General features: G+C 34.8%; 2 protein-coding genes across 2 annotated transcripts; both read left to right on the plus strand.

Moving 5' to 3' along the window:
- Positions 1 to 1,930: 1,930 nt before the first annotated feature.
- On the plus strand, positions 1,931 to 4,966 carry LOC126661775 (translocase of chloroplast 132, chloroplastic-like). Its single transcript, XM_050355640.1, has 2 exons — positions 1,931 to 2,581; positions 2,627 to 4,966. Exons 1-2 carry the CDS (start codon positions 1,931 to 1,933, stop codon positions 4,964 to 4,966), a joined length of 2,991 nt encoding a protein of 996 aa, XP_050211597.1.
- Positions 4,967 to 10,825: 5,859 nt separating this feature from the next.
- On the plus strand, positions 10,826 to 11,920 carry LOC126661776 (uncharacterized). Its single transcript, XM_050355641.1, has 2 exons — positions 10,826 to 10,886; positions 11,199 to 11,920. The coding sequence occupies exons 1-2, from the start codon at positions 10,826 to 10,828 to the stop codon at positions 11,918 to 11,920; spliced, it is 783 nt and encodes a 260-aa protein (XP_050211598.1).
- The last annotated feature ends 523 nt before the right edge of the window (positions 11,921 to 12,443 follow it).

Here is a 12,443-nt window from a genome sequence, read left to right on the forward strand (position 1 = left end):
GGATGGGAGGGAGGGGACAGACACATTTACGTTAATGTTCTTGATATTATTAAAATTATTATTTAATAATAATTATTCTACCTAAATATTAGCTAATTTAAACCACTTGCGATACAATTAAAATACTCATCTATTTTATAGAATTTTATTCTATGTCTACCACTACAAGCTTTTGAGTAGTTAAAAATTTTCCTAAATTATATTTTTACAACTTATACAATTTGCAAATCGAACACAATAATATCAAATCTTTAGTAGTGCCGTCTTATTAGGTTTAAATATCTATCTATGTTGGCAAGAATATAAGAAAATAAAAAATTTACTAAACGTAAGTGTAGACAAAATTGATTAATGTGATTATAATGCATTGGTAAATTAACGGTGAAAACTAATTTACGTTAATAGATACAGCAAATCCAAAGTATAATAACTGTTTTAATGGTGAAAACTATTTTACTTATTAATTTGTCATTTAATGCACATTTATGTTAGTATTTTTTTTGGTTTATAAAATATATATTAATTAGAAAATCATTGAGATAAATAATTAATAGAGTTAGAATACTAATTTAAATAAAATATTTATAGTATTATGTTGCACTACAAGCGAGTACTAACTAATTAATATAATATTTTGACGAGTCACACTATACGAGTCACGTGTGAAACGCATAAAGCGACACTAATATATAAAAAAGCCTAATACCTTAAAAGATCCGACCTTATAACCCCTTTTCGATCTTACTCTGACGTTGAAAACTTGTCAATTTTACTCTGTCGTATTTTCTCGTTTCAATTGTACCCTGAAATATTAAATTGACGTCTTTTTTATTTAGAAAAAATTCAAAAGCATTCTCCATGTATAGCATATATTAATTGTACATGTATAAAATTTATTTAGATTTAGTCGAATTAATTAAGAATTTAAATTAGTTTTAATCTGATTATAGTTTTTAGTTAGTTTTTAAAAATAGAGGACTTATTTGTACTTTTTTTTTAAATGAAAATAAATTTAATTTTATCCTTAAACATGGTTAATTGAACGGTTTCATCATTTAAGTAAAAAAATTGACAAAATTAAAAAATTGGGGTACAATTGATACGATAAAATGCAAGCGTAGGGATCAAAACGCGGCTATAAGGTCAGATTTTTTAAGGCATTAGGCCTATATAAAATATATTAATATAAGTATAATAGTAAAAATATTTTTTTTAATTCAATAAAGCATCTAATTAATTTAATATTAATTACATATAACATATATTAGTATAAGTATAATAAATTAAATAAATTAAATAAATATAATAAATTATAAATAAATGTTATTAACGTCAATTAAATTTAAAAATTATTATATTTATTTCTAATAAAATTTTAATTAATTTAATTTTAATTATAAATAAAATAAATTATTATGACTATAATGAATTTACTTAATATATAAAGTGACGAGTTACATTACACGGCATGTGTATAACACGTATTGCGAAACTAATTATATGAAAAAGAAGGGAGAGGGAAAATAAAAATGAGGGAAATTGAAAATAAATATAAGGAAAAATCAAATTATCTGTAAAAATAAATATAAGGAAAAATCAAATTAACTGTAAAAATAAATAAATTTTAAAAAGTCCATTAAAATTGAAATTAAATATTTGCTCTCTATAACTATAACTAAAAATGCTCTTCCCCTTCGAAGCTTACGGCTCTGTTGGATTACCATGTAGATAAAGAACTGAGAACGAACCTTAAAATCTCGTCAATGAAAATAGTTGTTTCTCTCTCTCTAAAGCTTAATCATTAAAATCCCAGGTAACCCTTTTTTTTAATTGCTTATATGATTGATTTTGGTAGCTGTTGATGATTTTAATCGAATAGTTTTTGTTCTTGTTTCTTCTTAATTTAGGGTTTTGCTGCAAACGGATTTTAATGGAAACACAAAATGGGTCTGTTCTTGAAGCTGATTTGACTCGAGAGATTAATGTGCCAAGTCCTGAACGTCTGCAAGTCGCAATTAATATTTTGAAGGCTGTTCTTCATACTCATTTGTTTCAGAGGTATTTGTATGACATGAGACTGCAGGACTTGAAGGACTCTCACTATGTGCCATGTACTAAACGTCTGATAGACACAATTCGGTTGCTTGAGCGTCACAAGAGAGACGGGTCGAAGATTGTTGCAGAAAATCAGGTTCAACCTGCTTTCGAACCTGAATGTATTCGGGATATTTTGTCTGAGGATGGAAACAACTTGAATCAGGGTCTGCAAGATTCTGAATATCTGGAGGTCGCAATTTTTATTTTGATTGCTGTTCTGCAAGCTGGAGTGACTAGGGAGACCGAGTCTGGTAATGGAAGGAAGTACTTGAAGGAGGACGGACCAAGTACTAAATGTCTGAAAGCCACAATTGAGGCTTTGTGCGATTTACAGAACGACATTGCTGATACACCTGTTACTCATCCTCGGGATTTAATGTCTCGTATTGGAATGGAGGATATGATAACTCTTGAATTTTGGCAAACCGCAGTTGAGCTTTTCTCTGTGTTTCGGGAGCGCAAGCTTGCAATCGATGCTGAGAAGGTGGCGGTGCTTTAGAAGGTGCTTGATTCACTAGAGCAATTGCAGGAAGAGGAGGCTGAAGTTGAGTCAGGAGTCGGTGTTGATATAATTAATGATTCACTTTTAAAACTGCTGGATGAGTATGGGAATATGGTTGATGAATCGGATGCTGACAGTGATGCTGACAGTGATGCTGACAGTGATTCTGAAAGTGATGCTGACAGTGATGCTGACAGTGATTCTGAAAGTGATGCTAACAGTGATGCTGACAGTGATGCTGACAGTGATGCTGAAAGTAATGAGGAGGTGGGTGGAGTAGTTTCTGAAGAAGAGGTGAATAATTTGGTGGGTGGTTATGGTGTCAATAAGATTGATTATGCAAATGTGGTGCATGAGATTAAAAAACAGCAAGATAATTCTAAAATTTTCGATGTAGGGCCTGAAGATAGCAATGGAGATGCCAAGAAAGCGTCGGTTTTATTGGATTCTATTCATCAAGGTGAATCTGAGGAGCTTATTTCTAGTTCAGCTTCAGTACATACTGAGCGTGCCGCCCCACTGCTGGAACTTGCACCTCGAGCAGCACAGCAGCAGCGTGTTATTGGAGCTATGTCTAATGTGCATTCTCAGCAGATTGATGAGCCTGAGACTGATGGGTATGACGAGACTTGTGAAAAACTTAAGACGATCAGAGTGAATTTTTTGCGGCTTGCCCATAGGCTGGGGCAGACTCCTCATAATGTTGTTGTGGCACAAGTTTTGCACAGGTTGGGATTAGCTGAGCAACTGCGAGGGAGAAATGGAGGCCGAGTTGGTGCTCTCAGTTTTGATCGTCCATGTGCGATGGCAGAGCAGCTTGAGGCAGCTGGGCAAGAACCCCTTGATTTTTCTTGTACCATTATGGTGCTTGGGAAAACAGGAGTAGGTAAAAGTGCAACAATCAATTCATTATTTGATGAAGTAAAGTTTGGGACTGATGCTTTCCAACTGGGTACAAAAAAGGTTCAGGATGCTGTAGGGACTGTTCAAGGGATTAAGGTACGGGTCATTGACACACCAGGCCTTCTTCCTTCTTGGTCTGATCAGCGTCAGAATGAAAAGATTCTTCAGTCAGTCAAGTGCTTTATTAAGAGAACACCTCCAGACGTTGTCTTGTATCTTGATAGGTTGGACATGCAAAGCAACGATTTTGGGGATATGCCACTCTTGCGCACCATAACTGATATATTTGGGCCATCAGTTTGGTTTAATGTTATTGTCGTCCTGACTCATGCAGCATCAGCTCCACCTGATGGTCCAAATGGTACTGCGTCAAGTTATGACATGTTTGTCGCTCAACGATCTCATGTTGTTCAACAAGCAATCTGTCAGGCAGCCGGTGATATGAGACTTATGAATCCAGTTTCATTAGTAGAGAACCACTCGACATGCAGAACCAATACTGCAGGACAGAGAGTTTTACCTGATGGTCAGGTATGGAAACCTCATCTATTATTGCTGTCTTTTGCATTAAAGATTCTTACAGAAGCAAACATGCTTTCGAAGTTGCAAGATAGCCCTCCTGAGAAGCCTTTTGCAGCTCGATCAAGGGCACCGCCTTTACCTTTTCTGCTCTCATCTCTTCTCCAGTCAAGACCACAACTTAAGATGCATGAGGAACAGTTCGGCGAAGATGATGATGGTCTGTTTGATGATCTGGAAGAGTCATCATATTCTGAGGATGAATCAGAATTTGAAGAGTTGCCCTCATTCAGAAGTTTGACCAAGGCCCAGGTGGCCAAGCTTTGTAGAGCTCAGAGCAGGGCATGTTTTGATGAGTTAGAATACAGGGAAAAGCTTTTTATGAAGAAACAGTTAAAGGAAGAGAAAAGGCGGGGAAGGATGACGAAGAAATCAACTTCCTTCGAGAAGGACATGGCTTATACTTTGCACAGTGAGACAAGGTTCTGTAATTGTAGGAAGAATAAGGCAACAGCTGGTCTATCAGTGACTCTATTAGGCGATGCCTTATCAGCCGGATTGATAGTTGAAGATGATTTGATTGCAGCTAGACGGTTCAGATTGGTGGTGTCTGGTGGTGCAATGACTGGTCGTGGCTATGTAGCTTACGGTTGCAGTTTAGAGGCCCAACCGAGAGACGAAGATTACCCGTTAGGTCATACCCTGTCAGCACTTGGGCACTCTGTAATGGATTGGCTTGGTAATCTTGCTCTTAGCTGCAATATAGAATCCGAGATCCCCACGGGCAATCTGAATAATAGGCAAATCAGTATTCGAGTAAAAAGCTCTGAACAGCTTCAGATTGCTTTAATTGGACTCCTTCCTCTATTGAAGAAGCTATTCAGCTACCCTCAATATTGTCAGTCTTCATCAATGTCGGAGCCGGACTTCCACCCTCAATATTGACGCCAGACTTCCAATCAGATAGACACTAATACGGAGAAATCTGAACTTGATTTTTGTTTGGTTATTTTGATTGTTAAAATTAGGGATGAGTCAAACCGATTAATCTAATCGAAACTGAAAAATCGAATCAATAAATATAATTAATCGGTTCAATAATTTAGGTTTAAGTTTTGATTTTTAATTTTATGATTAATGGTTTAGGTTTTAAAGTTTAAAAACCGCGGTTAATTGATTAATTAGTATTTAAATTTTTTTTTATATGTTTTAATATATATATATATATACTAGTTTCGCATAACGTGCCACACACGTGACTCGTAGTGTGACTCGTTAATTATACGCTCGCGTATTTGCGCAGAAACAAATTAAAATTTATTTTTAAAATAATCTAATTTAGAAAAATTTAAAGAATGTCACAAAAAAGTTCATAATATACATATAATAAAAAAAATATTTATTTTAATGGTTATATTAATAAATAATTTTAAAGTAATAAGTATCTACGATACATTTTTTAATTTTATATATTTGTACATTACTTACGTCGAAACTTAATCTTTTTCTCTTCAATTTATGTGCAATTTTTTTTTTAGTGAAATGCTAATTAGACACTTATACTTCTCGATACTTTATTATATTCATCAAATTAGTTTGTGTTATCAGTTTTTTTTTTTTGGTAATTGTTAATAAAATTAATGATATTTTTTAGGGGTATTTCTATTAAATAGCACCACCTTTAATGTTTTTTGCGATTTAAGCCACTACTACAAATTGTCTCAATTGTTAGCCCAAACTTTCCAATCTATTTAATTATTAGCCCAACTCTCAATTCCGGCATTTGAAATCCCACGTGACTCACCGGATTGCCTCGTCAGCGCTAGCGTGGCCTTCTTTATGCGCCGTCGTTTTGAATTATTCCTACCGAATAACACGAATTACCATTTTGTCTCAAATATTAGCACAACCTTTCAAATATTTTTAAATTTTAGCCGAAAATCTGTTGTAGGCTATAAGAATCCAATGTGCACATTTAAGAATAATTAGTGTCGTTCCACGTGTTTCACACGTGGCTCGCAGTGTGACTCTTCAAATTATTAAATAATAGTTAATTAGGAATAGTTTATCTTATATAATACTTTGGATGATTAATTTAATAGTTTAAGATTTTTAATTGATGATAAAATTTTATAATTATAAAGAATTTAAATAAAAAATTAAATAATAATTAAAATTAATTTATTGAAAGTAGTTTGCCTTATTTATAATTCTATATAATTTACATATAATTAAAATAGTAATTATTAAATAATTAAAATAGTTTATTTGAATTAGTACTCTAACAATTATCTTAATATAGTAGTTTAATTTAATTAGTACTCTAAATTAGTAATTTATTTTAGTTAGTACTCTTTTTCTTATAATTATCTCAAGAATTTTTTTAATAATTATATTTTATAAAGTGAAGAGGATAATAATGTAAATGTGCATGCCCCCCCCAACCCCCCCCCCCCCCCGGTGGTTTTATATGTAGTACTAGCTATTGACCACGTATTACACATGTGAGCGATACTTACATGACTCGTTATTTAAATTTTAAATTAATTAAAATATTAAATATAATACTTTATTTGTAAATAAATTATTATAATTATTTTTATTTAAATATAAACTATACCACGTTTGTGATATTAATAATACCCGTTATATATAATATTAATTTATTATTATCACTTTCTACACACATGAGCGACATTTATATGACATGTTATATGTATTAATATTAATTAAAATATTTACATGACCCGTTATTTAACTTTAAAATTAATCAAAATATCAAATATAATACCTTGTCTTTAAATAAATTATTTTCATTTACATTGTAAATTAATTAAAATATCAAAATATAATATTTATTTCTAAATAGTAATTGTTTGCATGAGAGCGACATTTATATAACTCGTTAAATATATTTATCAATTAAACTAATTTGTTGCACTTATATGATTAATTATTAAGATGAAGTAGACGCTATTAACACAACTACTAACTTATTGCACTTATATGGCTTATCAGTTGATAGCATACATAGCATTCGGTGGATGTGAGTAACAGTTGATAGCATACATAGCATTCTGTAACAGTTGATAGTAACATAGCATACATAGCATTTAGAGTTTGTGAATTTATGGTAGTGATGTTAGGTTTGTAAATTTATGACTGTGACGCAGAGTTAGTTGTGATTCCAATAGCCGGAAACAAATTTTAGGCAAAAAATTAAAAATATTTGAAAGTTTATGCTAATAGTTGAGACAAAATGGTAGTTCGTATTATTTGATAGGAATAGTCCAAAACGACGTCGCATAAAGAAGACCACACTGGCGCAGGCGAGGCAATCCGCGAGCCACGTGGGATTTCAGATGCCGGAAATGGGACCTGGGGCTAATAATTAAAAAGATTGAAAAGTTTGGGCTAACAATTGAGACAATTTGTAGTAGTGGCTTAAATTGCAAAAAACGCTAAAGGTGGTGCTATTTAATAGGAATACCCCTATTTTTTAATTATAAAACGGGCGTTCAAGGACTACATAGACAATATATGTCTGAATATTTTATTCCCTTTTTATAATACCGATTTAGATTACGAAACACTTGAACTATTTAGCCTGCAAACAAATATTGACACATTTCAATAATAAATAGGATGTATTTATTTTTTAGCTCTATTATATTTTAGTTTCATATTATATTAACTTTTTAATATTATATACTATTTCAAAGAAATTATTCAAATACTCTATATAATTTGAATCTTGTATTGCAACATAAAATTTGGATGACTTGTAAAAGACGTAATTGATTGTATTAAATATTTTTTAAAATTATAAGAATTTCACATAAAAAAAGACGAGTTTTCTCTCTCAGCGCCTGTTAGCTGTTAGGCCGTTATGGCGAGGAAAAGAGTGTCGAAACCGTCTGTTACTCCGACGATAGTGGAAAAGAATGTTGAAACTACTGTTCCGGTGACAAATGAGGTTGTTTCAGAACCAGTAGAGGTGATGGAGCAAGATGAATCTATGATTTAGAATACTGAGAATCAGATGCGCGATGAAATTACAAATGTAGTGGTGCTAGATGAAGTGAAAGTGACGAAGGAAGTCCAGCCAAAGAAATGGAGTTCTCTTTTTGATAACAGATCTAGATTTGAATCTAGTGAACTGAAGTTTATTCCTCCAGCAGCGTGAGATGGGAGTCGTTTTGTTAGTTTCAACTCTAAAGATGTGGCTAATGGTGAAGAGAGATGGAAATTTGTTGTGGTGGGTTGCGTATATGGTATGTACCCTAAATTTGAGAGGATTATTCTTTTGTTAGAAACAGATGGAATAAGTTTGGTCTATTGAATGTGATTCGCATTAATGCTTCTATGTTCCTTTTCGAGTTTAGTTCTGAGGAAGATTGTAGTAATGTACTTGGATCTGGTCCATACACGTTTGATCAAAAACCTCTGTTATTAAAGAAATGGGAACCTAGAATGTCAATGGATCCTAGTGAATTGAGATCTGTTCCAGTATGGATTCAATTACCAGGTTTACCATGGGAGTTCTGGAATTCGGAAATTCTAAGTAAGATAGGAAGCTTCTGTGGGAAACCACTGTATAGTGACCTATGCACTGTTAGCAAAACTAAGCTAGGTTTTGCTAGAATCTTGGTTGAGATGGATGCAACTAGTCCATTTCCAGATGTGGAAATTTTAGATGAAAATGGAATGATGTTCAGACAGATGATTCACTATGAATGGAAGCCCCTTATATGTGAAAAATGCTATAGAATGGGACACTCAAAGAATACATGCAGGGTAACTCAGGATGTCAGGAAAGCTCTAGGGCCTAAAAATGTTGAAAAGAAGCATAAAGAGATGGAGGAGGTTGTAGAAAATGTAATGGTTGATATTGTGGAAGAAACTATTCCTGATCAAGTGATAGATAGTATTAAAGTTCTTGAAGGCAGTCCTATAGTGGCTAAATCAGTAGGGAAGAAGAATGTTGTTCAGAAGATAACTGAAAGTCCTAAGAGCCCTAAGGTTTCTAATATTTCTGTACTCTAATGGATAGGAATGACATAGAAGGTGCAGATGGTGGGGAAAATATGAAATGGAGCACTATTTCTGGCAAAGGAGGGAGTAAGGCAAGGCTGAACTCTAGAATGCTGGATATTGATAGATGATAGGCACTTGGAACATTAGGGGATTGAGCTCCCCTAATAAGCAATCAGAGCTGGTTTCTCTGATTTGCAGGAATAAGTTGAAGATGATGGGTATAACTGAAACTAGAGTAAATGGTAATAAATTTGATATTGTGTGGAAGTCCTTAAAAGCTAAGCTGCCTGGTTGGGAGGTTGTTAACAATTACAATTGTTCAACTATGGGGAGGATTTGGTTTATATATGATAAGAATGAGATTGAAGTTGTTCTTACTGCTATGCATAACCAGTTTATTCATTGCAAAATAGTGGAGAGAGAAGTTCAGTATTTTTGCACTGTTGTTTATGGTTCTTATGTAGTTGTTGATAGAATTGATCTATGGAATCAGTTACTGGAGATTAGCAAAAGTATGAGGGAGAAATGGATCATATTTGGTGATTTTAACTCTGTTATGAGTAACTCTGACAGAATGGGTGGGAATGATGTGGATATTCAGGCTGCTGACGATTTCAAAAACTGGGTGAGTGATTCGAATCTCTTTGAGCTGAAGAAGATTGGAAGTAATTTTACCTAGACTAATAACCAGTATGGTGATGATCGTATTTGGAGGAAAATAGACTGGTGTTTTGTGAATAATTGTTGGCTAGAGCAATGGCCTGAGTCATTTTATGATGCTAGATCTCCTACTATTTCAGATCATAGCCCTCTGGTAGTAAGTATGAGAGCAATACTCATTGAGAGGAAGATCAATTTCAAGTTCTTTAACATTTGGTGTGAGCACCAAAACTTTATGAACATTGTTAAAGAAGTTTGGGAGAAAAGGGTAATAGGTTTTCCTATGTACCAAGTATACCAAAAACTTAAGTTGTTGAGGAAAGACTTAAGAAAGCTAAATAAAGAAAATTTTAGTGAGATTAGTTCTTAAGTGATTCAGACTAGAGATACAAAGCTGCAGGCAGACCTTCAAAATGATCCTTTTAATAAAGTGCTACATGATGAAGAGAGGGCAGTGAGTATGCACTTATTCAAGCTTTTGAGTTGGGAAGAAAGTATTGCAAAGAAAAAGTCTAGAATGCAGTGGATTTGCTTAGGGGATCAGAATACAAAGTTCTTCCATAGATGCATAAAACAGAGAGAAGCTAGAAAGAGAATTGTGGCTATTAGATCTGCTGAAGGAGTTGTTATTGAGGATAATGATAAGATTAAAGATGAGATTCTGAGACACTACATGAAATTTATTGGTTCTATTGAGCAAAACAGAAGAAATACACATCCTGCAATCTTTGATTATGGTTATATGCTGGATGATGGAGACAGAGAATACTTAGATGCTGCTGTTTCAGATGATGAAATAAAGTCTGCTTTATTTGATATTAATGGGGATAAAGCTCCAGGGCCTGATGGGTAAAATAGAAATTTTTTCAAAAAGCGTTGGAGCATTATTGGGGAGGATATATTTGATGTTGTAAAAGATTTCTTCAGATCAGGTATTATGCTCAAACAAGCTAATGCTACTGCCATTTCTCTAATCCTTAAAAAATTGAAGTTAGAAGAACTGGATATAGACGATCTCAGGCTGAAGGGATCACCCCTTTTCGCCCGAAATCATGGAGGAAACAATTCCATATAACGCGAGATCATACTTCCAGATTCACAGCCACCATGGGGCTACTCAGCGTGTCAGACGCAATTCAATGCAGGGTATTCCCAATCACACTCACAGGTACCACCCAAAGGTGGTACAACAAGCTGAAACCAAGATCCATCAAAAGCTTCGCCTCACTATCGACAGAGTTCCTCTACAGATATCTCACAAACATACCAGCAAAATCAACCACAAGCATCCTAAGATCATGCATTCAGGAAGAAGAAGAAACGCTAAGAAGCTATATCGAACGATTCAACAAGCAAGCTATGAAGATCGATAACCTGAACGTGGACATGGCGACCGAAGCATTGTGAGAAGGAACGCGATTCGGAAAACTAGTAGACAAGCTGCTGGTTAATAAACCCACGACTTTGTCAAATCTGATAGGCATAGCCCAAAAATACTTTGAGCTAGACGAGGACCAGAGGGCGATTCGTGGGAAAGAAGCAAAGGGAAAAGAGTCGAAAGAGAAATCCAAAGAAAAATCGAAGTCAAAATCCGAGGATAGAAGGGGAAGGCTAGAGGAAAGTAGGCGATTCGCCCCCCAAACGAGATACGAACCTAGGTACGACCCCCGAGACGATGAAAACAACTTCACACCATTAAACACCAACCGAACTAACGTCTTCATGTGGATCAAAGAGAACGTAAAAAACGTAGTATGGCCACCGAAGATGAAAGCCGAAATAAGAGACACAAGAAAGTACTGCAAATTCCACGAAGACGACGGACATGAAACAGATAGCTGCAGAGATTTGAAAGTCGAAAACGAAATAATGATAGACAAAGGAGAACTGAGGAAATTCGTGGCCCACAAAGCGAAAAGCAACGACAAGGGAGAAATAAGAAGCAGAGATGACAAAGGAAAAGAAAGAGAAGACGAACGCCCATCCAAAATATTGGGAACCATACACATGATCAATGAAGGAGGACACAACAGCTTAACGATTAGAAGAAAGCAAAAGAAAGAGGTGATGAACATCAGAGAAACCCACATGCCACCCGTAATCTTCGATGTTGAAGACTACGAGCACGTGAAAGCACCCCATAATGATGCCTTGGTGGTGACTACTATCATTGAGAATTGGAACATGGAGCGAATCCTATGAAGGAAGTGCAGTGAATCTCATGACAAACGCGGCGTACAAAATGCTTGGAGTAACCGCGTTAAGGTTGCGTTGGGTCCCGATAACACTATCAGAACTCGGTGGCCCCTCCATCAATCCTTTAGGAGCAGTCATCTTGGAAGTAATAATCGGCCCGGAGTGAGGAATCAACAAAAAGGTTATGTCACTATTTAACATAGTTGACATGGAGCTAACATACAATGCCATCCTCAGAAGACCTTTCCTTCATGATTCATCTGTAGTGACTAGCATAAGAGCATTGGCAATGAAAATACCAACCGAAAAGGGAGTAGTGACGCTGAGAGGAGATCAGAATATAGCTAAGAAATGCTATGACGAGTCCGTGGTGGACCTCCAAGAAAATAAGACCGAGAAGAAGGAAGAATAGGAAGGAAAAAGAACCCATCGCCAGTAAAGATCTTACATCTTACCCGATGGTGTCACAACTATCTTTAATATTTTGTATGCAGTCTTTATCAATAAAAGTTCAATTTTTCTACTACAT

The sequence above is a fragment of the Mercurialis annua genome, linkage group LG8 (assembly GCF_937616625.2).
Source record: "Mercurialis annua linkage group LG8, ddMerAnnu1.2, whole genome shotgun sequence".
Classification (NCBI taxonomy): domain Eukaryota; kingdom Viridiplantae; phylum Streptophyta; class Magnoliopsida; order Malpighiales; family Euphorbiaceae; genus Mercurialis; species Mercurialis annua.

Coding starts and splice junctions, on each gene's coding strand:
- LOC126661775 (XM_050355640.1), top strand. CDS start 1,931: ATGGAAACACAAAATGGGTCTGTTCTTGAAGCTGATTTGACTCGAGAG. Junction 2,582..2,626: donor TTGCAATCGATGCTGAGAAG/GTGGCGGTGCTT, acceptor GAGCAATTGCAG/GAAGAGGAGGCTGAAGTTGA.
- LOC126661776 (XM_050355641.1), top strand. CDS start 10,826: ATGGGGCTACTCAGCGTGTCAGACGCAATTCAATGCAGGGTATTCCCA. Junction 10,887..11,198: donor ATTCCCAATCACACTCACAG/GTACCACCCAAA, acceptor CAAATCTGATAG/GCATAGCCCAAAAATACTTT.